Source organism: Culex pipiens, chromosome 2, assembly GCF_016801865.2.
Source record: "Culex pipiens pallens isolate TS chromosome 2, TS_CPP_V2, whole genome shotgun sequence".
In the NCBI taxonomy this organism is placed as follows: domain Eukaryota; kingdom Metazoa; phylum Arthropoda; class Insecta; order Diptera; family Culicidae; genus Culex; species Culex pipiens.
In genome coordinates this window covers 182,846,797-182,872,096 of record NC_068938.1, presented here as the reverse complement: position 1 = coordinate 182,872,096, position 25,300 = coordinate 182,846,797, and the positions used below count along the sequence as shown (strand labels likewise).

The 25,300-nt window shown below is 36.0% G+C and overlaps 1 protein-coding gene across 5 annotated transcripts in view; it reads right to left on the bottom strand.

Annotated features, from left to right (window-relative positions):
* The window catches only part of LOC120429394 (IQ motif and SEC7 domain-containing protein 1), a 223,131-nt gene that overhangs the window by 28,151 nt on the left and 169,680 nt on the right, over window positions 1-25,300 (bottom strand). The window contains exon 1 of one of the 5 annotated variants that reach the window (XM_039594549.2): window positions 1,703-2,423. The exons of 3 other annotated variants lie outside the window; for them this stretch is intronic. In XM_039594549.2, coding sequence (XP_039450483.1) covers window positions 1,703-1,725 — 23 coding nt within the window. In that variant the 5' untranslated portion in view covers window positions 1,726-2,423. Of the gene's footprint in view, window positions 1-1,364; window positions 1,515-1,702; window positions 2,424-25,300 lie in introns of those variants that run through there. One more of the 5 variants, XM_039594548.2, reaches the window with a different exon arrangement.

Here is a 25,300-nt window from a genome sequence, read left to right as displayed (position 1 = left end):
TGAATTTGAATAGAATAACAAACAGGACGTTGGAAAAGGGAGGGGGAATGCACAGAGATATGAGAACAGCGACACTTGAGTTGGTTTGACGGTTGAGTGGTTTTTTGAAAAGAGGTAATTTTTAAATGGAAATTCAGTGGTGAATTTGAGCTGAACTTTGGAATCGTTCAACACAGCAAGCAGATCACAGCGAACAGCAGTTTGGTTGACGATGAATCAACAACGCTTTGCCAATTTGACAGATTCAAAAAGTTAAAGTCTTGTAGGCCTGCTTACAATATTAAAATAAAAAAATAGAATCAAACTATTAATTTGTTTTTGTATAAGGCTTTCTAGGCCCAGTGAAAAAATATAATTTAACCCAAAAATGACGAACTTCTCGTCACAGTGTCCTGATGCAAAAAATGATCGAGCTGTAGCTGTCACAACCCTGCGAAGTATGTCAGCTGATATATCGGGCGGTCAGTCAAAAACACCAGCTAGAAGTTGCCTGACAAAAAACTTTTGCTAGAAAGAGATAGGAAATCTGATGTGTAGGTAAATTTCTGACTAGAAAGCCTCATTGTTGGACCCCTCTTATGTGGCAAAAAATGTGCTAAATTAAATTGTAGATAAACCCTCATCTCGAAAAAAAAATAGTTAAATTCTTGAATAATTTTCAAAAAGACACAAGTATCATCTTGGATCAAGGAGACAAATGTCAAACTAACAATAGGAATATGACACTCTTGGATGTAAACAAAAAGCTCATAACTCTTACTCTTACTTAATGTGAACAATCACCAGAATGCGTATTTATTTACATATTTTGAAAAGTTACCTTAAAACTAGCGAACAATCGATTTTAAATTGTTTTTCACAAATAATGAAAAATTTGTTATGATTAAGAGAAAATATAAATTGGAAGCGTCAATACATAACCGATATGTTTACAAGAAAGGCAAAACAATGTAAATTGGCAACAAAAAGTGTAAACAAACAGTTTATACCAAAACGAAAAGAACTGACTGTTTGTTTACACTTTTTGTTGCCAATTTACATTGTTTCGCTTGAAATAAGATTCATAAACAAATTTGTTCTAGTTTGACCTTTTCGAGGGTGCCAAAAAGTGAGGTTATTTCACTGATAACAAAAGTCAATGGTTGGTACGTGTTGAACTTAAACAGAGAAACAAACAAATCAAGCATACTAGTGTTCAGCATGAATCATCTATACAGGCATTCGTCATGAATTGTGGACACACAGAATTAAATGAGGAAATTATGGTACAGAAATGACCTAAGCTTACAAATTAAAACGGAACTAATTCGAATTTGATAAAAGTAAACCTAATTAAAATATATGAAACAAAAGTAAAACTCTACCTTCCACCTATAATAAATCCAGAGATACAAATAATCATTTTGTTTTCGGCTGCTGCTGCTCACGACAGATATAATACACAAACAAAAGCGTTTTTTTTGTAGCGGTTGCCAAAAACTAAGTTTCACTCACAAGCACAAAACTAATTACAGAACGTAAAGAAATAACGTCTATTTATCACAGAGTTTGGTCCAAACTAGAGTTCGGCGCGAATTGCTGCGCCGGCATAAACAAAAACATAACCAACAAAACACAGGGTGCACAAACACATACACGCAAAGTAAACAAAAGGCTAGGGTTGCCAATTTGGGTGGTTTTGTTGGAGTTTGAAAATCAATACTTTAAGATTTGAAACAGCAGCATTTTGGTTTTGCTGGGCTGATGTGGCTGGCCTTTGGGATTCACTTTCGCAGCTTCTTTCACCAAATTGACGCCGTCGAATATCCTTGTGTTTGACGGTTGCGGCGGTATCCTTTCTGAGCATCGAGGACGAATTTTGACGGTTCGTTAATTGGTTCGGTTTATTGTGCAGGTCTCGACGAGGTTATTTTAGCGTAACATCACAGCTCTGTAAATGTCCTTCTGAAGTTCACACGCGACGATGCTTCTTATCGTGTGTTGTACAATGCAAATTGCAACCCCTCCCCTCCCTTTAAGGACGACGCTCTCCGCACACTCAAAATTGCTCGGCAGGGACGAAAAATCGATAAGCTTCCCCACTGCGAAATATCGCACACTACTACACAGATACACCGCGATGGTCACTGGGCACTTTATTTTGTTGGAGCAGCAAAAATATCCTCCAAAAATAGTCCTTTCGTGTAAAATTGCAGCAAAAAATCACAGATCACGCACTCTCTTCCTCGTTTATTTTTATCAGCTCGAAAAAGATCATCACAATGAAACCATTCTCTCTCGTTCTCTCTCACACGCGATATTTTCACCTCTATTTGTTGCGAAAATCGCGCTCGCGTCACACTTTTATCGAATTATCCTGTCGGGTTCGTACGTTGCCTATTCTACCGCACAAATCCCACCCCGTTTTCTAAACGACATTCGTCGGCGACATCCTTCGGTTGACTGAGCCGAGCCCGCTCGCAGGAGTTCGGTTTTGTTCTTTCGTCCTCGCTCTCAGCATCAAGCTTTTGTTCATCGCTCACTCTCTCTCAACGCAAGTTTTCCTCTCTTCCTTGCATGCTTTTCTACGATTATTTTGTTTCACGCGTTGAGAAGAGTTTTACGTTGTACGACTAAAGACTAGACACAGGTCGTAGCAGGCCAGACCCATGCGTTTGGGTTTACGTTTGGTTTACAACTGACTAAAAGTTTAAAGCTGGGTTGTTCTCGTGCGGAGACTTGCGGGAGAGAAGACTGCCATGGGAGGATTATAAGGGGGTAGAGAGAGTGGATTGGGTTTGATACACGGTTTTTCGGGGATTTTCATCTGTTTTGGGAGTGCTACTGTGGGATACACAGAAGAAAAAAAATGATGGTAATATTCATCAGGAAATGGTGACAGATTTTGTGGCTAAAAAAATGATGAATTTTACCCTAGAAAATGATGAATTTTCATCAGTTTTAGATGAATATTCATCAGGTTCACATTTTTACACATTTTTTATGTAATATTTCTCAAAAATAGAGTTAATATTCAACCTACCAAATTTTCAACATTTTGATTCAACTTTTTTTGTCTGTGTAGAGAACAAAGTGTGCGAATGAAGTGATGCATTCACTTAAAAATTTTAAGTATTTGATGCTCTATCAAAATTGTTTCCAAAATATGTATCCTTCAAAAATATCTACTTTGCATTTTTATTTAAAAAAAAACAATGTTTGATTTCTGAAATATTTTTTTTAAATCATACATCAGTTCCTTAAAGTGTTTTACAAATTCTATTTTAGTAATGTTAACAATTGAATATTTAAATATGTGAAATATTTTGCTCTTTTTTTGAAAATAATTTCTAAATTTAAAAAATCCATCCTAGCATTTGAACGTTTTCAAAACAAGAGCTTTAAGCCCTTTCAATAGGTTACGTCTTATTACAAAATTTAGAAATATATTTGAAAGAAAATACTAACATAAACTTAAAAAAACGTTTTTGAGAATTTATTTTTTTAGTGATACGGCTAGTACAAATTTGTTTTAAATTTCGAATTTGTAGCCTAGTTATCATGGGCAAAAAGTTGAAATAAAGTTTGCCATGCCATGGCCTTATTTGTTAATTTTTTGCTATTATTTTTTTTTTCAAGTTAGAAACAATGTTTTTTTTAAAGGTTAAATGGGAAAGTAGTGCCATATTGATATCAACAACGACTCGAGATTTTGGAAAATTTATACAAATTTAAGGAAAATGCCTCAACTTAGGAAAATCTGTTTTTTTTGCAGATGATAAATATGTTAATAGCAACCAATCTGTGGAGTTCAAAAATTAATTTAAGTTGAACAGAAATTGGCCAAAAACTGGCGTCCAGTTTCAGCTTAAAATAATTACATAATAGTTCAAATTTCAAGCCAGAATTCTAAAACTTTAAACAAAAGTATTTTTTACATTTCTAGAGTTTTTTTAAAAGGTCTTATAAACATATAAAACACAATAGCTTATTGGACTTTCTAAAAAAAACTCTAGATTTGTGTGTGTGAAATTTGAAAAAAGCCTAAAATTGTCCTGTTTGAAATGAAATTTGCATTTGTATTGTTATCAAATTTTATAACAAAGCCATAAACAATGATATGAGAAATTAAGATTAAACATTATTGATTTGTTTTATTTTTATTCAACAGCATTTAAAAACATTTTTTGAGGATTCTTATTTTAAGTTGAATTGATTGAATTGAATTTTCACCAATACCGTTAAAAATTGCAATATGAATGACAAACGACGCGAAATTCGTTATGCTTTTTAATTTTATTCGAGTTTTTTGAAAATAGTGAAATTTTTCACAAAATACTAAAAATTTCAAAATTGTTGTTAATTTGCAATAGGGGAATCAAACGAACCCTCTGAGAATTTTGGCTCGAGCCTCGACTCGATTCAGGATTCTCAGTGTGAAGAAATATTTATATGAAACATACATAATTTAAATGTATGAAGCATATATAACTTCGCGTTCTTTGAAATCTGGGTAATTCTCCGCCAACTCACACAGCAGTTGCCCCGACCCCTCTTCGATTTGCGTGAAACTTTGTCCTAAGGGGTAACTTTTGTCCCTGATCGCGAATCCGAGGTCCGTTTTTTGATATCTCGTGACGGAGGGGCGGTACGACCCCTTCCATTTTTGAACATGCGAAAAAAGAGGTGTTTTTCAATAATTTGCAGCCTGAAACGGTGATGAGATAGAAATTTGGTGTCAAAGGGACTTTTATGTAAAATTAGACGCCCGATTTGATGGCGTACTCAGAATTCCGAAAAAACGTATTTTTCATCGAAAAAAACACTAAAAAAGTTTTATAAATTCTCCCATTTTCCGTTACTCGACTGTAAAAAATTTTGGAACATGTCATTTTATGGGAAATTTAATGTACTTTTCGAATCTACATTGTCCCAGAAGGGTAATTTTTTCATTTAGAACAAAATTTTTCATTTTAAAATTTCGTGTTTTTTCTAACTTTGCAGGGTTATTTTTTAGAGTGTAACAATGTTCTACAAAGTTGTAGAGCAGACAATTACAAAAGGGGTTTGCTTATAAACATCACGAGTTATCGCGATTTAACGAAAAAAAGTTTTGAAAAAGTTGGTCGTCATCGATCATGGCCGTTCATGGTCACCCGCGACAGACACGGACGACGAAACAAAGAGAAACGCAAAAAGTAACTTTTTCAAAACTTTTTTTCGTAAAATCGCGATAACTTGTGATGTTTATAAGCAAACCCCTTATGTCTATATATCAAAATTTTTGTAATTGTCTGCTCTACAACTTTGTACAACATTGTTACACTCTAAAAAATAACCCTGCAAAGTTAGAAAAAACACGAAATTTTAAAATGAAAAATTTTGTTCTAAATGAAAAAATGACCCTTCTGGGACAATGTAGATTCGAAAAGTACATTAAATTTCCCATAAAATGACATGTTCCAAAATTTTTTACAGTCGAGTAACGGAAAATGGGAGAATTTTTAAAACTTTTTTAGTGTTTTTTTCGATGAAAAATACGTTTTTTCGGAATTCTGAGTACGCCATCAAATCGGGCGTCTAATTTTACATAAAAGTCCCTTTGACACCAAATTTCTATCTCATCACCGTTTCAGGCTGCAAATTATTGAAAAACACCTCTTTTTTCGCATGTTCAAAAATGGAAGGGGTCGTACCGCCCCTCCGTCACGAGATATCAAAAAACGGACCTCGGATTCGTGATCAGGGACAAAAGTTACCCCTTAGGACAAAGTTTCACGCAAATCGAAGAGGGGTCGGGGCAACTTTTCCCGATTTCGTGTGAGTTGGTAGAGAATTACCCATCTATAATGTAAACTTAAAAAATTTGGGTATTTTCGACAAATACGAAATTTTGTAAAAAATTTGGGTATTTTCGACAAATACGAAATTTTGTAAAAAATTTATGTACCTTCAAAAAAAAAAAAAAAAAAACAAGAGCTCTAATGAATTAAAAAAGCATTCAAAATTACGCGTGGTTTGATATCCATATTGCGACATAAACTTGAGATTATAACTTTTTCAAATGGAACTATTATAACCATTTTATCTTTATTCATATTTTGAAGATATAATAATGGGTTTAACCTCGGGTTTAACTGAATAACAAAACTCTATAATTTTTGTTATTTGAATTTAATAGAATACCAGTTTCTTAGAGTTATTTAGTACATTTTTTGTGTATTCAAAGTATAGATAAAAAGCAAAGTAATCCGCTTTAACGACCCCCGGGTCTTTTGTGGTCTCTGTTGCAAGTTTCTGCTCATTTCTAGGCGTCCGAAGGTTATTTGTGGTGAGTCACCCAAAACCTCTTTTACGCAAATGGACTGACGTTTTACTTCCTCATCCGATAGAAGGCGTGGTCAGGCAAATCTCGTCTCGAAAAATGCCACCGGGTCCGTCTGGGATTGAACCCAGGCCATACTGGGGTTTAGAGACTATAACGCTAACCACTAAACCACCGGACCCCGAAAGTATAGATATAAAGTATAAATTAACAGTTTTTTATTGAATTTACCTAAATTTATATGCCTAAAAAATATAACATAAAGAAGAAAATATGTTGGTGTAAGGTTACACAGTATTTGGGGAAAAATTAGACATTTTCAAACATAAAATTGACTAGAAAAAAAAATGTGTCCGAACTACTACTGATCTTTAAATAAATTGTATGGTGTGAAATTATCACAATTTAAGATAAAGAAAAAGTAAAATTACTCAAAAACAGAGGTGACCAAAATATTTTTTAAAAAAATCATACAATGTATCATAAACAGTAAAATTTTTAAAGTCTTTTGATTATTTTTTTTATTCATTTACATATTTTTCATGAGGACCACTTGACCACAAATTCGCAATAACACAACACTTTCTTGCCTAAAAACAATTTGTTCCCATCAAAACCAGTGAACATGGAAGCAAAGCAGAAACCCCCGAAAGAATGAAGTGTAATCACGGTAAAGTGAGGTAAACTTCAGCAAGAGAACAGAGTGGAAGAGAAGACTCGCCAAGAATCGCACCATTAAACATTAGGGGAAAATCAACTGCTAAAGCACTGACTGCTCTGAAAGTGAGCTAGCTAGCTTCAAGAGAGAGAAAAAGAGACTTTTATACGGCGCACAATACCTACCAACAAACACAATGTTGTTGATGAAAGTAACATTGCGCGAATGACTGGATAAAGAGGGAAGAATCCCAAAAACAGAGTCCAACGAACGACGATGGCATCATCATCATTAGTGTTTGCAATTGATGATTGCGATCACGAATCATGATTTAGTGATTGTGATTTTTCTTCATTGTATTTAAACTTTAAGGATTATTATGAAATATTAGCTATTATATTAACCATTTCCAAAAATTCCTTTAAAAAAATATTCATCAAAATTTCAGTAATTTCACCGAAAATCGCATGTAAAACCCATCATCTTTAATATTGCACAGCATCTCTTTCATCTTGCTCTCACAATGGAAACAAGAGCGCGCTGGTATTGGTGTTTTCTCTCAAGTAGAAACGAGAGCGTTTTTTTGCAACAACTAGGAGGATGATAACAAAACAGAGCCGAGAGAGAGCGTAGTATTGGTGTATTGAGAGCTCTTTGCGCTCTGTTTGGGTTGTGGTGCGTGTGCGATATGGCTGTGATGATGGACCAAAACGAGGACCCTTTTGTATAGCAAACAATGTGGGGAGTCGCGTGGGTTGGGTGTAGTGAAGGAATCCCGAAAGCCGGCATTTGCTGCAAGCAGTTATTGGATGTGGACGGGTGGACACAGAAATAAAAATAAAATTTCATGAAAATTATTGTAATTTTTTTGTCTGTTTAATTTTAAGTACATATTTTGAGGTTAAATTCCCACAGATTGTTTTTTCTTGAATAAAAAAATAATACAGTAAGTTTCATGTAAAATTACAGGTCTTTTTCAAACAGTGTTGACTCGATGCCAAACCCCACCAGATTGGAGTTTTTCGGTGAATGTAAAGAGGAAAACTTTCCTGCATCTAATATTGATTACGAACTCTCGTGTACAGAGTATACGCACAAGCACAGATGGGGGATCCTGAAAATTGAATGCAGCATTCAACTGAAGAGGGGGCGCTCTCTTTCTGTGTGAGTGTTGTTATATTTTGTTTATGGGGAGTTCTGTGCAGGAATGCTTATGAATTTGGAGCTTTAATAAAATTAGTTCCAATTTGTAGCATTTTTAATATTTTTATTTAGAGATTTTTTTATATTGATTTTAAATTAATAAACTTTAAACTTTCAAAATTTGGCAACAAAAGAAAATTTACGTCCCTTTTCCTCAAAACTTAAACCGATAAACTCTCCTTCTCTCTCACAAAGGAAAGTTCAACTCTCCGGTGTAAAATTGTCGTAAAAAGCGTCGTCTTCCAAGGGGAAAAGGGTCATAATCGCAGGTATTAGGAGACGATTTCGGCGCGCAGTAAAAGGAGGATTCACGACTACGACGACGATGATGAAGTAAAGCCCGGTGTAATAATTTAGGCAAAAGTAAATTTATGGTAACTTGTGTGTTTGTGGATTTTTCGGGACAACTTTTGGCCCCTGCGGGTAGAAATGACATCGTTCCAGAAGGACCGCAAAGTTAAGGGATACTGGTGGCACAGACAAACAGATTTGAATCACTTTTAGAATCCATGAATCAAAAATTTAACGAGTATTTTGATCAACTCACCACGGCAAAGCTATATTCACCACAGCTTGTTTACACGCATTTGACAGCTGTTTGAAGCTGTTTTGATCGATTTAAGATAGAAATAATCGATAATTAACGTCTTTTTGTCTGTGCTGATTGGTTGACTGTGGTGGGACAAAGCAGAAGGAAGTGGATGTCAAGTCTAGGGGAAAAAGCTAAATTTATGACTGCCAGGAGAGGCTTAAAGGGGACACACGTGAAAGAAGGATTTTGTGGAAGGATTTTGGTAGAGAAAGTTGCATGTCTTTGTTGGATAACGAAGCCTTGAGAAACGTCATTTTTGATCAAAAATTGAAAAAATACATAAATTGAGAGCGAGTTTGCCCTAAGTTTAAATTGAGCTTTTTTGTTATAATAACAATAAAAATATTGGCTTTATTCGTAAAGTGACAGTCCAACGTAGCGTTAAACATGACTCAGGTTAGAATCTCGTCAAAAAAAATCTTTTTGTGTTATTTCAATTTGTTTTTTTGAAGGATGTTTGTTTTCAAAAGAACTCAAAAAAAAAAAAATCATTTCAAAACTAAATTTCCAGCTTCCAAAAGCCATTAGTACCGAGTCCCCCCTTCGTGTCACTAATTTTCCCTTCTCAGCCGACGATCTGCCTCCGGTCATAATCCCTAATAACGGAGAGAACCAACCACCCAAAGCAGGCAAACCGCTTATGGTCGTCATAAAACAATATTTACTCTGAGGATCTGCCGAGCCTGGTGTCAACTGCGTCCTTCTCATTATACGCTGCATGTCGTTTAGTGCTTCTGGTTCAGAGGTTCAAGTGCTTTTTTTGGGGAAAATGCACAAATAGGGTAATTGTGCAATATTGGTACATTTTTGAAAATTTAAGGTTTTTTTCTGAAAATGGTGAAAAAACTTTTCATAACTCATTTTTTAACATGTCTAAAAACTTTTGATAATTTGTCAAAATATCACACTTTTACCCCACTCCTCACGGTGAAGACTTAATTCGTTTCTTCAACCAACTCCCTGATGATACGGAAAAGAAGATAACCTTTCTAATAAATATTTCCCCCGCGAGGCATAAGGCACACTTGTTTTCTCAACAAAAAAAAAAAAAAAAATCCGACGCAGGAAATGAGACGAAATTGAAACACCCCCATGAAAATCACTTCCAGAACCAGAATTTTCAAGGGGGGGCCGAAACATTCAAGTTGGCATGCGCATATGGGATCGTGACAAATTTATGCCACCGTACCGAGAGTGAGAGTGGAACAGTAAAGTTTGTTGGGTGTTTTTGAAAATGAGCTGAAATGGTCGGTAAATTGTTTGCACACCAAACAGGTGCTCCGCAGAGCGTTGCATAAAGCGTCGTAAAACCAGGTGAAGTTTAGCACGTGACCTTTGCCTTGGCGGGGGTTTGTTGGTCTTTGTTCTTGGCGTTTACAACCCTTGGCAAGGACTTGCATTTTGTTTGAATGAAAAACTAATGCAATATTTTTAAAATATTTCGATCGTACAAGCTTTAAGAAAAAATATTTTTTTTTTTAATTCGAGCAATTCCAGCTCAAATCGGGATTTTTTCTGGTACTTTTGTACCCGACCCTCTCCGATTCCAATGAAACTTTGTAGACATGTTATCCTAGGCCTATATAAGCTATATTTGTGTATATGGAGTAGAGTGTAACAAAAATGACTTTTTGGCGGGCATTCAGGGGTTTGTTCCGGTGGGCATACTGAGCCCAAATCCCAAATATGAGCTTGATTGGACGTAACAGGAGCTGGCGCTCCGCCCTTCAATTTTAAATGGGATTTAACCCGTAAAAAGAGATTTTTTCAAAAATGACAATTTTTGAGGCGGTTTGGCCACTGAAGCGTTTATTTTCAACATCATTGGCGTGTAGGCCAGATCCTTGCGCATCTTTTGGTATATATAACATTGAAGTTTGGAGCACCCTGGAGCTCGGTTCAGACCTTCAAAGTTAGGCATTTTTTTCGAAAAATCGGCCCCGGCAAAAAAGATATGCGTCGCGTCTCGCGACGCCCGAGACGCCATTTGATTTTGCTGGAACCGATTTTTTGAAAAAATGCTAAACTTTGAAGGTCTGTACCGAGCTCTAGGGTGCTCCAAACTTCAATGTTATATATACCAAAAGATGCGCAAGAATCTGGCCTACACGCCAGTGATGTTTTTGGTAAACGCTTCAATGGCCAAAATGCCTAAAAAATTTACATTTTTGAAAAAATCTTTATTTACGGGTTAAATCCCATTTAAAATTGAAGGGCGGAGCGCCAGCTCCTGTTACGTCCATCCAAGCTCATATTTGGGATTTGGGCTCAGTATGCCCACCGGAACAAACCCCTGAATGCCCGCCAAAAAGTCATTTTTGTTACATCCTAATATGGAGCCAATTTTACTCGAACATAACATTTGAAAAGGGCGTAAGTTATTTAAATATTTTTGTAATTTAAAAATTACCGTATCTCAAAGCAGTTGTATCGTATCCAAAAGTGATCAAAGACAAACTTGTAGGAAATGTGAAGGGCTTTCTGAAAAATATACACTGAAATTAAAATACACGCCACTTCTATTAGATTTTTCAATTTTTAGTCGCTTAAATTTTTTAAAACCGACAGTGGGAATCAATTTCCTAGACAATTTTACATAAAAGTATTGACCATTGTTTATGTCTAATTCTTGTGAAAATACAGCAGTTTTAAAAATAAAAATGTTGAAAAAATACGTTTTTTGGTGGTTTTTGGCAATTTCTGTAAGACAGACTTGATTTTTCAGTCTCATAAAAATGTTTAACGGAAAGCTCGTCCAATTTCCCATAAGTGTGTCTTTTACAGCTTTTTAATTTGACTCGTTTTTATATTTACGTAAGCTTATTTACTATCCAGGCTTCTACCACACTGAACAAAATATTCTATTCTCAGTTATGAGCAATGCATTTAAGCTTACACTGTCAAAGGCAAACTTATGGAAAATTGGACGAGCTTTCCGGTAAAAATATTTACGAGACTGAAAAATCAAGTCTGTCATATAGAAATCGCCAAAAATAACAAAAAAAAAAACAATTTTTTCATCATTTTTATTTTTTAAACCGCTGTATCTTCACATGGATTGGACATAGGACAATGGTCAATATGGAGACTTTTATGTAAAATTGTCCAAGAAATCGATTCCCACTATCGGTTTTTAAACATTTTGACGTTCAGACCACTTAAAAAAAAAATGTTTTTGGTAAATGATTTGTATTTTTTTAGGAGAGACATACCATCCTGCATTTTTCGTGAGTCTTTTTTATGACATTTTAGGATATTTCCTCAAACATTTTGAACGAAAAAAAATCGTGACATCACTTTCAAATTTAACTTTTAAAACAAAAAAATTGAAAATCTAATTGAAGTGGCGTGTATTTTTCAGAAAGCCCTTCAAATTTCCTACAAGTTTGTTTTTGATCACTTTTTGATACGATGCAACGGTTTTGAGCTACAGTAATTTTAAAATTACAAAAAGCAAAAATATTTAAATAACTTGCGCCTTTCTCAAATGTTATTTTCGAGTATAATTGGCTCCACATACACAAAAATAGCTTATATAGGCCTAGGATAACATGTCTACAAAGTTTCATTGGAATCGGAGAGGGTCGGGTACAAAAGTACCAGAAAAATTCCCGATTTGAGCTGGAATTGCTCATTCACTATCAAAATACTTTATGGATTAAAAAAATCAGAACAAATTCGGCGTTTTTAAGTATAAATAAATTTTAATACATGTACTTGTCAGGAAAGGATTTTGAAGCAAATTAAAAAAAGTAAAATAAATCAAATTTCAAGACCCCAATTTTTATTTGATTGAATTTTAAAGTAATAAAATTGGGTATTGGGAATTGGGTAAAGGTGCAAACCATCAATTTTAAATCTAAACTATAAATACCTTAAAAGCTCATACTCGGATTTTCAATTTGAACAAACTAACCCTTTTAGAATTTTTGAAGATTGAAGGTTTACAATTGTCAACGCTCCAAGCAAAAAATGTATTTTTGTATGGACAATTAAGAGGGTTTATATTTTCAAAAAAGTGTCCACGTGATTTATAAATGGTCCCTATATACAATTGTTTGACCTATTTTTTAAATGTAAAATTTAATTTGCCATTTAAAAGTACTTTGCAGATTTTTTGATAAAGGGTCCCGTTACAAGATTTATTTCAGCGAAATATTTCCAGTTTTTCGACCATGAGTGACCATTTCTAAAAACATTTTTTTTAAAGTTCAGAAAATCAAGATTTTTCTCTTCAAGATTGGACCTCTGGTTGCTAAGATACAGCGGTATAAAAGAAAAACAACAGGAAAATTGAAGTTTTCACCCAAACTACCCTCCATTTTCTTATGTCGATATCTCAGCAACGAATGGTCCAATTTTCAATGTAAAAAAAAAGTGAAATTTTAAGATCTTTCCGAAAACAAATATCCGACAAATATAAAAAAAAATCCCACAGATTTTTTAAGTCTTTAACGAGTTTCCACGAGCATTTCCTTAGCTTGTTACACTTGCCCACTTGCCCATAATTGATACAAAATAATTTAGCAAAGTCCATCACGTTTGATTATCTCCTAATTTTCCCCACAAAACCCTTTCCTCATTCTTCAAAAACCCAACTAGCCTCACTAATGGATTGTGCAATTAAAATTTCAACATCCCTTTCTCTAGCCTTGTAGAAACGGTCTTTAATTAATAACGACAAACCATCGCCATTCCGAGAGACGCAACTTTAAGAAAAAGCGGAAAAGGTTAACGATCTGGCAACGCCCTCTCCACATCCTTTTCCCCCCATAGGAACCTGCTTCACCAACTCCCTGCTGACTGCCCGGCCAGAGCGGCAAACTTTCACTACACTGCCTGCAAAACCTTCCGGAAGGTGCCGTCTCGGGACGTTCGTTAATGAAAGTGATCCCCCGGGGGGACGTTTGGCCCTGCTTCCGGTTTCGTCCCGCAGCATTCCTCCTTCCGAGACGGGGGCGGAGGTACTTTAAGCTCAAAGTGAGCAGGAGATTGCCTTTTCACACTCACTGCTTGAAAAAAAAAAGAGGAAAAACCTCAGCCTATTCATAGGTGTTTATGAAGGTTGGCGAGCGATAAAGCTGCCGGCGGAAAATGGCGGCGGAAAAACTGCGGAAAATCATTCATTTTTGAACAGCTAAATCAACGCCGAAAGGGCACATGTGCGGACGCCATAAACAAAGTCTCCCCTCAAGTTGGGTTTTTTTTTGCTCCAGCAACGGGTGTGCTCATAAAATAAGCGCAAAAGAAAGTAAAAGTGACGGTGGAAGGAAAAGTCAACCCCTGGAAAAGCTCTGGCAGGGGGAAGTTGAAAAAATGGAAAAAAAGTGCTGAAAATTGCCCCTCAACCGCCGCTGCCACACCGTTCAGCAATAAAAGTTATACTCCCGGTGGAAGTTTAACGTTATTAAATGATAACGCTGATAAGGCAGCGAAAGGAGCTTTTCCTCTGCGGACGCGATTCTTGGGGAACCGGGGGGAGACGAAGGATTTTGGACCTCGTTAGATGGAGTGCAAAAGTGGCGCTCTAAACAAGAAGATAAAATAGTAAAATTGTGAATTTTACGGTTGCACTTAGATGAAACTTGAGCGGTGCTAACGGTGTTATAGAAAAAAACGTTACTTAATCCACCTTTAGGTGGTTGGTGCCTTCCTCACATTTAGAGCGTAATGCTATCCAAAATAGATACAAACCTTTCAGTGTTCTATCAACTTGATTCATTATTCATACAATTCAGGGCACTTACGAGCTTATAACTTTTGATAGGGTTGTCAGATCTTCAATCTTTTAAACTTGTAGAAAAGGTCTTTTAATTACCTATTCAACGACAGGTCGCATGATAGATCCGGACAACGTTTTTGTCAAAATATCTGAGATCCGGCCATTAAAAAGTTCATAAATAACGCTTAAGTGCTTATAACTTTTGATAAGGTTGTCAGATCTCCAATGTTTTGGACGCATTGGAAAGGTCTTTTGAATACCTTTCTAAAAATATATAGCATGACGGGGTTCTTACAAAAAACACCCTTTTTACAATCTTCCGGACTTTTGTTAATATCGTTTTTTTAGCGTAACTTTTGAAGTACTTGACTAAACTTTATAATTTTCAATAGCGACTTATGGGACCCCAAGACGGATCGAATGAGACCAAAACGGTCTAAATCGGTTCAGGCAGTGCCGGGATAATCCAGTGCAATTTTTTTCGATCAACGTCCCACCACACACACAGACATTTGCTCAGAATTTGATTCTGAGTCGATATGTATACATGAAGGTGGGTCCAGGAGGTCAAATTAAGAATTTCGTTTTTCGAGTGATTTTATAGCCTTTTCTCAGTAAGGTGAGGAAGGCAAAAACATTATTCATTCAACATTATTTTTAATGTTTTTTTTTTCCCAAGTTTAAAGATTGTTTGAAATACGAGGGTAAAAAAACGAAGTTTTTATTTTTGTAATTTTTGTAGTTTTTGTAATTTTTGTAATTTTTGTAATTTTTGTAATTTTTGTAATTTTTGTAATTTTTGTAATTTTTGTAATTTTTGTAATTTTTGTAATTTTTGTAATTTTTCTAATTTTTGTAATTTTTGTAATTTTTGTAATTTTTGTAATTTTTGTAATTTTTGTAATTTTTGTAATTTTTGTAATTTTTGTAATTTTTGTAATTTTTGTAATTTTTGTAATTTTTGTAATTTTTGTAATTTTTGTAATTTTTGTAATTTTTGTAATTTTTGTAATTTTTGTAATTTTTGTAATTTTTGTAATTTTTGTAATTTTTGTAATTTTTGTAATTTTTGTAATTTTTGTAATTTTTGTAATTTTTGTAATTTTTGTAATTTTTGTAATTTTTGTAATTTTTGTAATTTTTGTAATTTTTGTAATTTTTGTAATTTTTGTAATTTTTGTAATTTTTGTAATTTTTGTAATTTTTGTAATTTTTGTAATTTTTGTAAGTTTTGTAATTTTTGTATTTTTTGTAATTTTTGTAATTTTTGTAATTTTTGTAATTTTTGTAATTTTTGTAATTTTTGTAATTTTTGTAATTTTTGTAATTTTTGTAATTTTTGTAATTTTTGTAATTTTTGTAATTTTTGTAATTTTTGTAATTTTTGTAATTTTTGTAATTTTTGTAATTTTTGTAATTTTTGTAATTTTTGTAATTTTTGTAATTTTTGTAATTTTTGTAATTTTTGTAATTTTTGTAATTTTTGTAATTTTTGTAATTTTTGTAATTTTTGTAATTTTTGTAATTTTTGTAATTTTTGTAATTTTTGTAATTTTTGTAATTTTTGTAATTTTTGTAATTTTTGTAATTTTTGTAATTTTTGTAATTTTTGTAATTTTTGTAATTTTTGTATTTTTTGCAATTTTTGTAATTTTTGTAATTTTTGTAATTTTTTGTAATTTTTGTATTTTTTGTAATTTTTGTAATTTTTTAATTTTTGTAATTTTTGTAATTTTTGTAATTTTTGTAATTTTTGTAATTTTTGTAATTTTTGTAATTTTTGTCATTTTTGTAATTTTTATCATTTTTGTCATTTTTGTATTTTTTATCATTTTTGTCATTTTTGTCATTTTTGTAATTTTTGTAATTTTTGTAATTTTTGTCATTTTTGTAATTTTTATCATTTTTGTCATTTTTGTATTTTTTATCATTTTTGTCATTTTTGTCAATTTTGCCATTTTTGTCATTTTTGTCATTTTTGTCATTTTTGTCATTTTTGTCATTTTTGTCATTTTTGTCATTTTTGTCATTTTTGTCATTTTTGTCATTTTTGTCATTTTTGTCATTTTTGTCATTTTTGTCATTTTTGTCATTTTTGTCATTTTTGTCATTTTTGTCATTTTTGTCATTTTTGTAATTTTTGTCATTTTTGTAATTTTTGTAATTTTTGTCATTTTCGTATTAATTTAATATTGTAATTTTGTATATTTTTATTTGCAAATCTGGGGCAACATTTGAAAGGGGCGGTACGACATTGCTCTTACGGCCTTTCATTACACGCGTTTATATGGGACGAAAGGCCGTAAGAGCAATGTCGTACCGCCCCTTTCAAATGTTGCTCCAGAAATGATGGAGTTTGATTGGTGATACAGGTATTTGATATTGCGAACAAAAATCAGCAAAATTACAGAGATTTTAGGTAAAAATATACATCACCGCAATTGTACTCTGAGATCCGTAGTTTGTGAATAAGTGATCTTACCTGAAATTAAAAGAAAGAAAAATATGATTAATACAACGTCTACATTGGAAAACATTGTTATTAAAATTTTATTTTATTAGCAGCTAGTTGCAGCTTGTCCTAATCTCTGCACACCATTGCCCAAACCCGTCAGGTCAAAATATTTGTGTAACGAAAAAGGGCAATCCGGAATTTCCAGGACCCCGTGCTGGGTTGACGTCTGCCGAGTATGGCACCGACTACCCGATTGCCATCCAACCCACACTGGGACCCCCTGAAGTCCCTGATTTTTGCATAAAAATGTCATAATTTCAGGCCCGCCGAAAGACGACGAAGGTCTTTTGTGCTAAGCCGGCCTCTGTGTCTTCGGCTCAGCTGGAGAAGCGACGGGTTTTGGGGGTGGCTGTAATTGGCTTCTAATATTTGTATGTGTGTAGAAGATGAGACAAGTGAGACATGTTTCGTTTCTGACCGGCGACGAGCAAGTGGGAGTATGACCTCGATTAGTTTATGGTCTGTGACCAAGATGGATGCGATTGGAATAACGGTCCAAATTGCTGGGAATCGATGTGGGTGGTCCACTTGATGTTCCCGAAAAAGGGCTAATCAAGAGATAAATGTTGTTATTAGGTGACGTAAATTTTGTTTGATTTATTTGAATTTTTATGGATGTATTATAATAATATCATTCTTCCCAAAGTTCATCAAAGGTATTGAGATAACCCTACTAACAACTATACACACTGAAAATGGTTCGAACATCTCAATAACTATCAACAAACAGATCTCGAAGATGGATCCATAAAACACCCCACAAAACCTCCAGAAAAGCGCTAAACAATTACTGAACAGCCCATTGGACGATTCATAAATCAACCAACTTCTCGACAGCTCTCCAACTCCAGCCTACACCAAACTCGTAGACTCGGTCGCGGGCCACGATCTGGGTGGTCCTCCCCGTCCAAGAAGTCCAAACGATGAGCGTTAATCGGTTGCCTCTTGCCTGCTTCTTCACGGCCTGCCTAATCTAATGGCTCGAACTTCTGCTGACGTTCAGCTCTTGATCTTGATCTCCACTACGGCAGGTTTCGTCGAATCTTCGGAAAGCTGCGCCGACGCTGCGGTAATTATGATTACCCACGTTTGTCTGATGATGATACGATGCGTCTCGATTTTTGGACCTTGGATTATGTTTTTTTCTGTGGTTTTATTCGGCAATTAATGATCACTTTGAGAAGCCATCATAGGCCATGGATGATGTGACTGTTTTATGGGTTATTTGTGGTATGATTGGTTGATATCGAGCAAGGGTCGTCCCTTTTCGTGTTTTCTACCAAGATAAGCGAAAACAAGGATTGATCGTTGGGATAGCGGGATTGATGGACTAATTGGATGCGCACGACGGCAGGATGTTGCGGTTGAGATCCTTTTTCAAATTGATTTAATGGAATGCGAAGAAAATTTTGTCTCGATGTTAACATCGTACTAATTACGGGTTATTCTGTTATATTTTAGGAAAAGAAAAGACAACATTTTTGTGTTTGGCTTGAATTTAGGGCTGGTGATTTTTCGCGATTTTACGGAAGCCGTGTAATCCGTGAAATTCGCCCCTGGCCGTGAAATGCCGCGAAATTTGAAAAAATTCAATTGATAAATCGCTACTAAGTGCATTTAGGCTTTAGGATTTTATTTTTGAATAAAAAGTATTTCATGTCATATCAAGAACAAAGATATTGTTCATTAGAAAATTCAACAAATTACAGATAGTTTTTTGTTAACATTTCTAGTAAGAAATTCTTTCTTCCAAAAAGATCAAAAACTGTTTTAAAAGAACATTAATCAATATTACTTTAAGAAAAACGCCAAAAAAGGCTTTTCAATTTTAATTTTTTTAAAGTTTATTTTTATTTTTTAACGATATTAAAATAAAGATAAATAAATTGTATTTAAAAATTTTGAATAAAAATTATTTAATTTAATTTATTAAAACAGTACACATTGAATTCAAATTTACTAACAATTTTGCGAAGTATTCTATTTTTCTGGAATTATAAATAAACTTAAAAAGCTGCTAGAAGCTTTGCCTGAACTTTATTAAAATACTTAAATTTCCCTATTGCTAAAATTTAGGGAAGCTAAAAACACTGTATTGCACTTATTTTAATAATTCTAGATTTTATGAATTTGAGGAATTTTTGCAAATTAATTTTATGAAATCTCTAAGCTGAACATAAATTCAACAGACCGTAATTTTTCAAAATTTCCCAAGATAAGTTCAGAAAAAATGTGCCTAGAACTACCGCTAACTTTTAAGACACTTATCTGTTCATAACTATGCTAAAAGAATAAATTATCACGTTAATTTTGAGCAGTTTTTAGAGTACTGTGAAATTGTCGTTAAATTCTAATGCTTTGTCAGTGTTGGTATTATCGCGTTCTCGCGAGAAAATTTTCTCTCTCTCGAGTTCTCGCCGCGAGTCTCGAGCTGCCGAGAGAGACTCACCGATTGCCCGTGCTTTCCTCCGCTCGCGAACGGGCTTTCTCGCGAGCCAGAATTGCCCGTTCGCGAGAAGTTGAACGTGTTAGAAACGAACAAAAAACAACACAGCGATTGAAGTTACACCTCTATACCATCGCCTGGTTCGTATTTATAAGCCTGATGAAGAAATTGCTAGCTTGGGACGAACGGCTAGCACGAGGCGCTCGCGAGCGCTCGCGGCTAGAGCGAGAACGCGAACGAAAATGCGAGCGCGAGCGAGAAGAGAAAAGTACTACAAGTTCTCTCCCTCGTTCGCGAGCGAGAAATGCTTTCCTTCTTCTCGCTCGAATTCTAACAATGTGCTTTGTAATTGGCATGCCGCGAAATTTTGATCTTTTTGCCGTGAAAAATCACTAGCCCTAGGCATGATCTTATAACGTCAGTCAAAATCAGATCAATAGTTTCTGATACAAACAGCGCCTGTCATGATCGCCATTTCAAAGCGACCGTCAGTGAACGCACACGAAGCTGAAACGAACGAAACCGATCTTAGCACTCAAGCAGCCGCTCAACTCGAAGGCACATGGTCTCTCTCTCTTTCTTTCTCTCTCAAACTCTCTCATGCGGCGCTGCGTGTTGACAGCTTAAACAGAATGAGTTTCTAGTGAGAGTCAAATGACAGTGTGAGTGACTTTGCGTTGCGAAAATTCGCTTGTGAACGAACGAAAGCGGAATGTCAAAGTAAGGTTGACGTAGTGAAGGCCAACGAAGCGGTCAGTGTGTCGCTAAAAATATCGAATGGTCACTAGCCCTATGGGTGGCACTTAAAAAAATCTTTTAAATTATAAATTCTTAAAAGGCCAGTATTCCGTTAAACAAAGTTCGAATTGAAAATTAAAGGACTTTTTTTTTTCGATGATATTCTTACGTATTCAGTTTGTAGGATTGAGCATCGTTTTCTATCCTTAAAAAATCCTACCATTTTTTTTTTCAAATAGAAACATAGATAAAAAGACACAAAGAATCTGCCTTATTTCCGGTATGCAACCTGTAGACCATCAGAAACAATTACGAACGCGGGAGATGCCAGCTCGATCCGGGTGGTAGGTGTCACCATCCTTCTCGGCACCTTAAGCGATATCAGTTTCAATATGTAGAGGAGACCTTCAAGATTAGTTGCACAGTTTCCTTTATTTTCAGCTAATGTGGTGTGTATTTTCTCTCGCAGACCCCGGGCGACACGGCGGGGATCCTACCTGCTACTATTTGGATATTTTGCTGGACTGAGGTATACGGACACGATGACAGGGCATCCCAAATGTGTGAGATATTTAATTGAACTATTTGGGAATGCTTTTAAGGCCGGGATCACTCGCTGATTGGGCACTAATGGGACGACCAGAGTCTGGAGACGGTTCGATGTGACGAATTGGAGCATAAAAATGTAATTTGGCTTGTCTTGTTTTTGAAGTATTTGAAAATTAAACTTTAATTATACCTGCTTCAAAAGCCAGAGTAATAAAATAATTGTGAGGACCACCAAGGACTTGACAAGGCTGCCCACTGGGTTTAACCTCAATCTTATCTGTCCACTCCAAACTTTCTCAAAACTCAGCAGCAATCATATTTTACGAGGTCCGATCTTCATTCACATTGTTTCAACGCACTCTGTGTAGTCTGCTCGAAACCCCAAAAATGCGCAAGCCTCATAAATAGTAGGGATAATATTTTAGACTACTTTATTGCGGTCCAGTTTTTTCTCCCATTCTCAACGATTTCACTCTTCTTATGGGATATCCCTTTTCTCGAAGAAGAGTCCCCGAGTCACGCCCCCAAATCTCGGAAATTAGATTTATACTAATATCCTTTCTGCCCACCAGAGATGCGTTTATTTTTACGACGATTCCGATTCCTGGCGCATTAACGACCTCTTGGAAAGAATCCTTGGAGAAGGACCTCACCCAAAAGCGGCGCGCAGTTTATTAATAAAACATTTTATTGTCTCCCGAAAAAAAGAGTGGGTAAAACAAAACCAGAAAGGACACCGACGTCGCAATAAAGGAAGTTTCGATTGGGATTGGGAGCAAAAAAGTTTTGTTTTCCCACTCGTTGAGCATATGGCTCTTGCTGGTTTTGTCCAGTATCCTTAGTGGAAGGGGATGAAACAGTTTGAAGAACTTTTTGCTGTTGTTGTTGTCGTTTTGGACAAGATTCACTTTCCGGGTTCAGGTTGCGACGGGCAGGAGTAAGTGATTCTGCTTCACCCTGTGGAATCTGGGTTTTGCACATTTTTTGTGATTTCAATAGTTCCAAGAGTTTGGTTTTAGGGGAGATTGTCCAATTTTTAATATTTGTCACAAATCGAAAAAAATGCACTTGAAAAGTCTCCAATCTATGTTTTCTCTTAGGCTCAAAGTCTTCAAGTTTTTTTTGAGTTTCTTGGAGACTTCAAGAAACTTAAAGAAAGATCGAGAATTGTAGACTTAGAGACTTGTAGACTTTAGAATTTGGAGACTTAGAGACTTCCAGTCAAGTCAAGTCTCAAAGACTCCAATTTTCTTCAAGTATCCAAGTCCACAAGTCTCCAAGTCTCCAAGTTTTCAATTCTCCAAGTCTCCAATTCTCCAAGTCTACAAATCCTTAGTTTCCAAGTCTACAATTCTCGATGTTTTTTTAAGTTTCTTCAAGTCTCCAAATCCTCAAATCTGAATGTCTACAAGTCTCCAAATCTCCAAATTGATAGCCTCCAATCTTTAATCTTTTAGACTACTATCTCCAAATTTCCAAGTCATCATGTCTGGAAATTTCCAAGTCTCCAATTCTAAAGTCTCCATGTCTCAAAGTCTACAATTCTCGATCTTTTTTTAAGCTTCTTCAAGCATCCAAGTATCCAAATCTTTATGCTAAAATGTTTTAGAGTCTTCAAGTCTCCAAGTCTCAAAGTCTCCAAGTCTCCAAGTCTCCAAGTCTTCAAGTCTTCAAGTCTTCAAGTCTTCAAGTCTTCAAGTCTTCAAGTCTTCAAGTCTTCAAGTCTTCAAGTCTTCAAGTCTTCAAGTCTTCAAGTCTTCAAGTCTTCAAGTCTCCAAGTCTTCAAGTCTTCAAGTCTTCAATTCTTCAAGTATACTTCAAGTCCCGAAAATGGACCTTCACTCCTACTTAAACTAACAGGATGAAATGTATTGAACTTCTTTGACACTTTTTCCGACAAGGGGGAAGAAACCCGACGCAAATTTGACACTTGATATCGTTGAGGAATTTGGACATCCGTGATTTGTTTACATGCCCCATTTTCGTGAAGAGACAATTCTCGGAGTAAATTCAACCGTGAAATTTCCATCAAACGGTCCCCAAGTGCCCCAGTTCAGGGCCATCCCAAAGTTCATTTCATCAAATCATTAAAACTTTTCAAGGAAAATCACCTTTTCGTTCGAATCAGCATTCACCGCGTAAACCGAGTGCCACGTGGCCGCGGCACACGCCCGGTGTGGCCCCGCCATAATCCGATCCGGGGAAACAGAAACAGAAAATTCTAATCTTTATTCCTGTCACATGTCACGGCGCGGGACGACCTGGCGGCGGCGTGACCCCTTTTTGTACCGCGTGCGATTCGGAGCTGATCCGGTTTCGGCGACGGCCCCCCCGAAAAAAGGAGAGGAAAATGTTCTAAAGTTAAAACAAAAGCCGAGAACGCGGTCGTGACTTGTCGGGGGATTGTGTTGGTCGCTCTTGAAAGTGTCGTGTGTGTTTTCTGAAGGAATTCCCCGGTTGACAAAGTGTCACTTGTCTTTTGTGTTACGCGAGCGCAAAGCTGGGACGACGCGTAATTGGGATGGACTGCTTCCGTTGAAATGGAAAGGTTATGAGGTAGAATTGTAGTAGAAATGCAGAAGGGTAAAAAATCTTGTTAAAAAAGCTTCTTAAATAATTTTTTCAACTCTATTACGAATATCAACAATGATTTTAACTTCTAACATCAGACTACTACTGACTACTGCCTTCTGCCTTCTGCATTCTGCCTACTGCCTTGTGCCTATTGCCTTCTGCCCACTGCCTTCTGCCTACTGACTATTGCCTACTGTCTACTACTTACTGACTTCTGACTACTGCCTACTGCCTTCTGCCTACTGACTACTGTCTACTGCTTACTGACTTCTGACTACTGCCTACTGACTACTGCCTACTGTTCACTGCTTACTGCCTACTGACTACTGCCTACTGACAACTGCCTACTGCCAACTGCCAACTTCCAACTGCCTACTGCCAACTGCCTACTGCCAACTGCCAACTGCCTACTGTTAAAGGCCTACTGCCTAGTCTTTAATTCTGTCTTTGTCTCCAATTCCATTTCAATTTATTTTTATTTAGGTTTCATTACAGCTCAGTTTCAAAATGACAAAGCTGTATCAAACATTTGCAACAGGTCGTCAATTGTCAAGAAGGTAAAACAGTTTTATAGAACAATTAGGTTCATAAAAATTGTCGCACAAAACACCTCCCAATTGTTCAAGTGTAATCTTCTCACCATCCAAAGTACTACAACTCCGTAAGAACTGCCATAAAAACAACTCTGCAAAGCAGCTTTGCCCAAATTTAAGGCCCAACAAATTGATTTTGCCAGAGCCTCCAAAAACTTTTGCGCTCTCAACTTTTCACTTATCCTCGGCTCAGCAGCTAATCCACGCCGTCTTCGAAAAAGTTGCACATGTCGTCGTCTTTGACACATCCTTCGTTTCAATTTGCCCGACATCAGAAAAAATGCGCCTCATATTCACAGATTTCTCCCAGACATGGAAATTCGTTTACACCAGCTCAACCTTGCCAGAAGACTCGAAAAAACATAAAAATAAAACACAACAACCTCAATACCGTCGTATAAGGGCACTTGGCTTGATCGATCCTTTTTGGATGATGGTCGTCGTAAAAAGCAGAACCCCGGCCGAACGACGACAGCTGTTTTGCTCCTTTGCTCCAAATTTTGGGAGATAAATCTGTTGTGATATAAATGGGCCCTGTCGGGAAACGGGAAAAAAGTGGAAGGAAAAATCTTCGGTGATTAATAATTGGATGGTTTTTTGAGTGCAGCGCTGACTTGGCAGTAAAAGCAGAGTTGAAGCCACGTGGCTTGAATTAAACATTTGAGCGTGAAGTTTTTGGTGGAAAGAATAACTTGGAAGACTACTGACTACTGTCTTCAGTTTTCTGGCTACTGAATGCTGACTACTAAATACTTACAACGCTTTGCTGATTCCTAACTTCTGACTACTGGCTACTGACAACTGATTCTGACTTATGTCTTCAGTATTCTGACTACTGACTGGCTACTGGCTACTGACTACTGACTACTGACAACTGATTACTGACTACTAACTCCATGTTTCCAAATCATGATGTCTGAAAGTCTTAAAGTCTCCAATTCTAAAGTCTCCAAGTCTCGAAGTCCACAATTCTTGATCTTTCTTTAAGTTTCTTGAAGTATCCAAGTCTCCAAATCTTTATGCCAAAGTGTTTTAGAGCTTTCAAGTCTCCAAGTCTCCAAATCACTAAGTCCTCTAGTCTCCAAGTCTCCAAGTCCCCAAGTCTCCAAGTCTCAAAGTCTCCAAGTCTCCAAATCACCAAGTCTCCTAGTCTCCAAGTCTCCAAGTCTCCAAGTCTCCAAGTCTCCAAGTCTCCAAGTCTTCAAGTCTCCAAGTCTCCAAGTCTTCAAGTCTTCAAGTCTTCAAGTCTTCAAGTCTTCAAGTCTTCAAGTCTCCAAGTCTTCAAGTCTTCAAGTCTTCAAGTCTTCAAGTCTTCAAGTCTTCAAGTCTTCAAGTCTTCAAGTCTTCAAGTCTTCAAGTCTTCAAGTCTTCAAGTCTTCAAGTCTTCAAGTCTTCAAGTCTCCAAG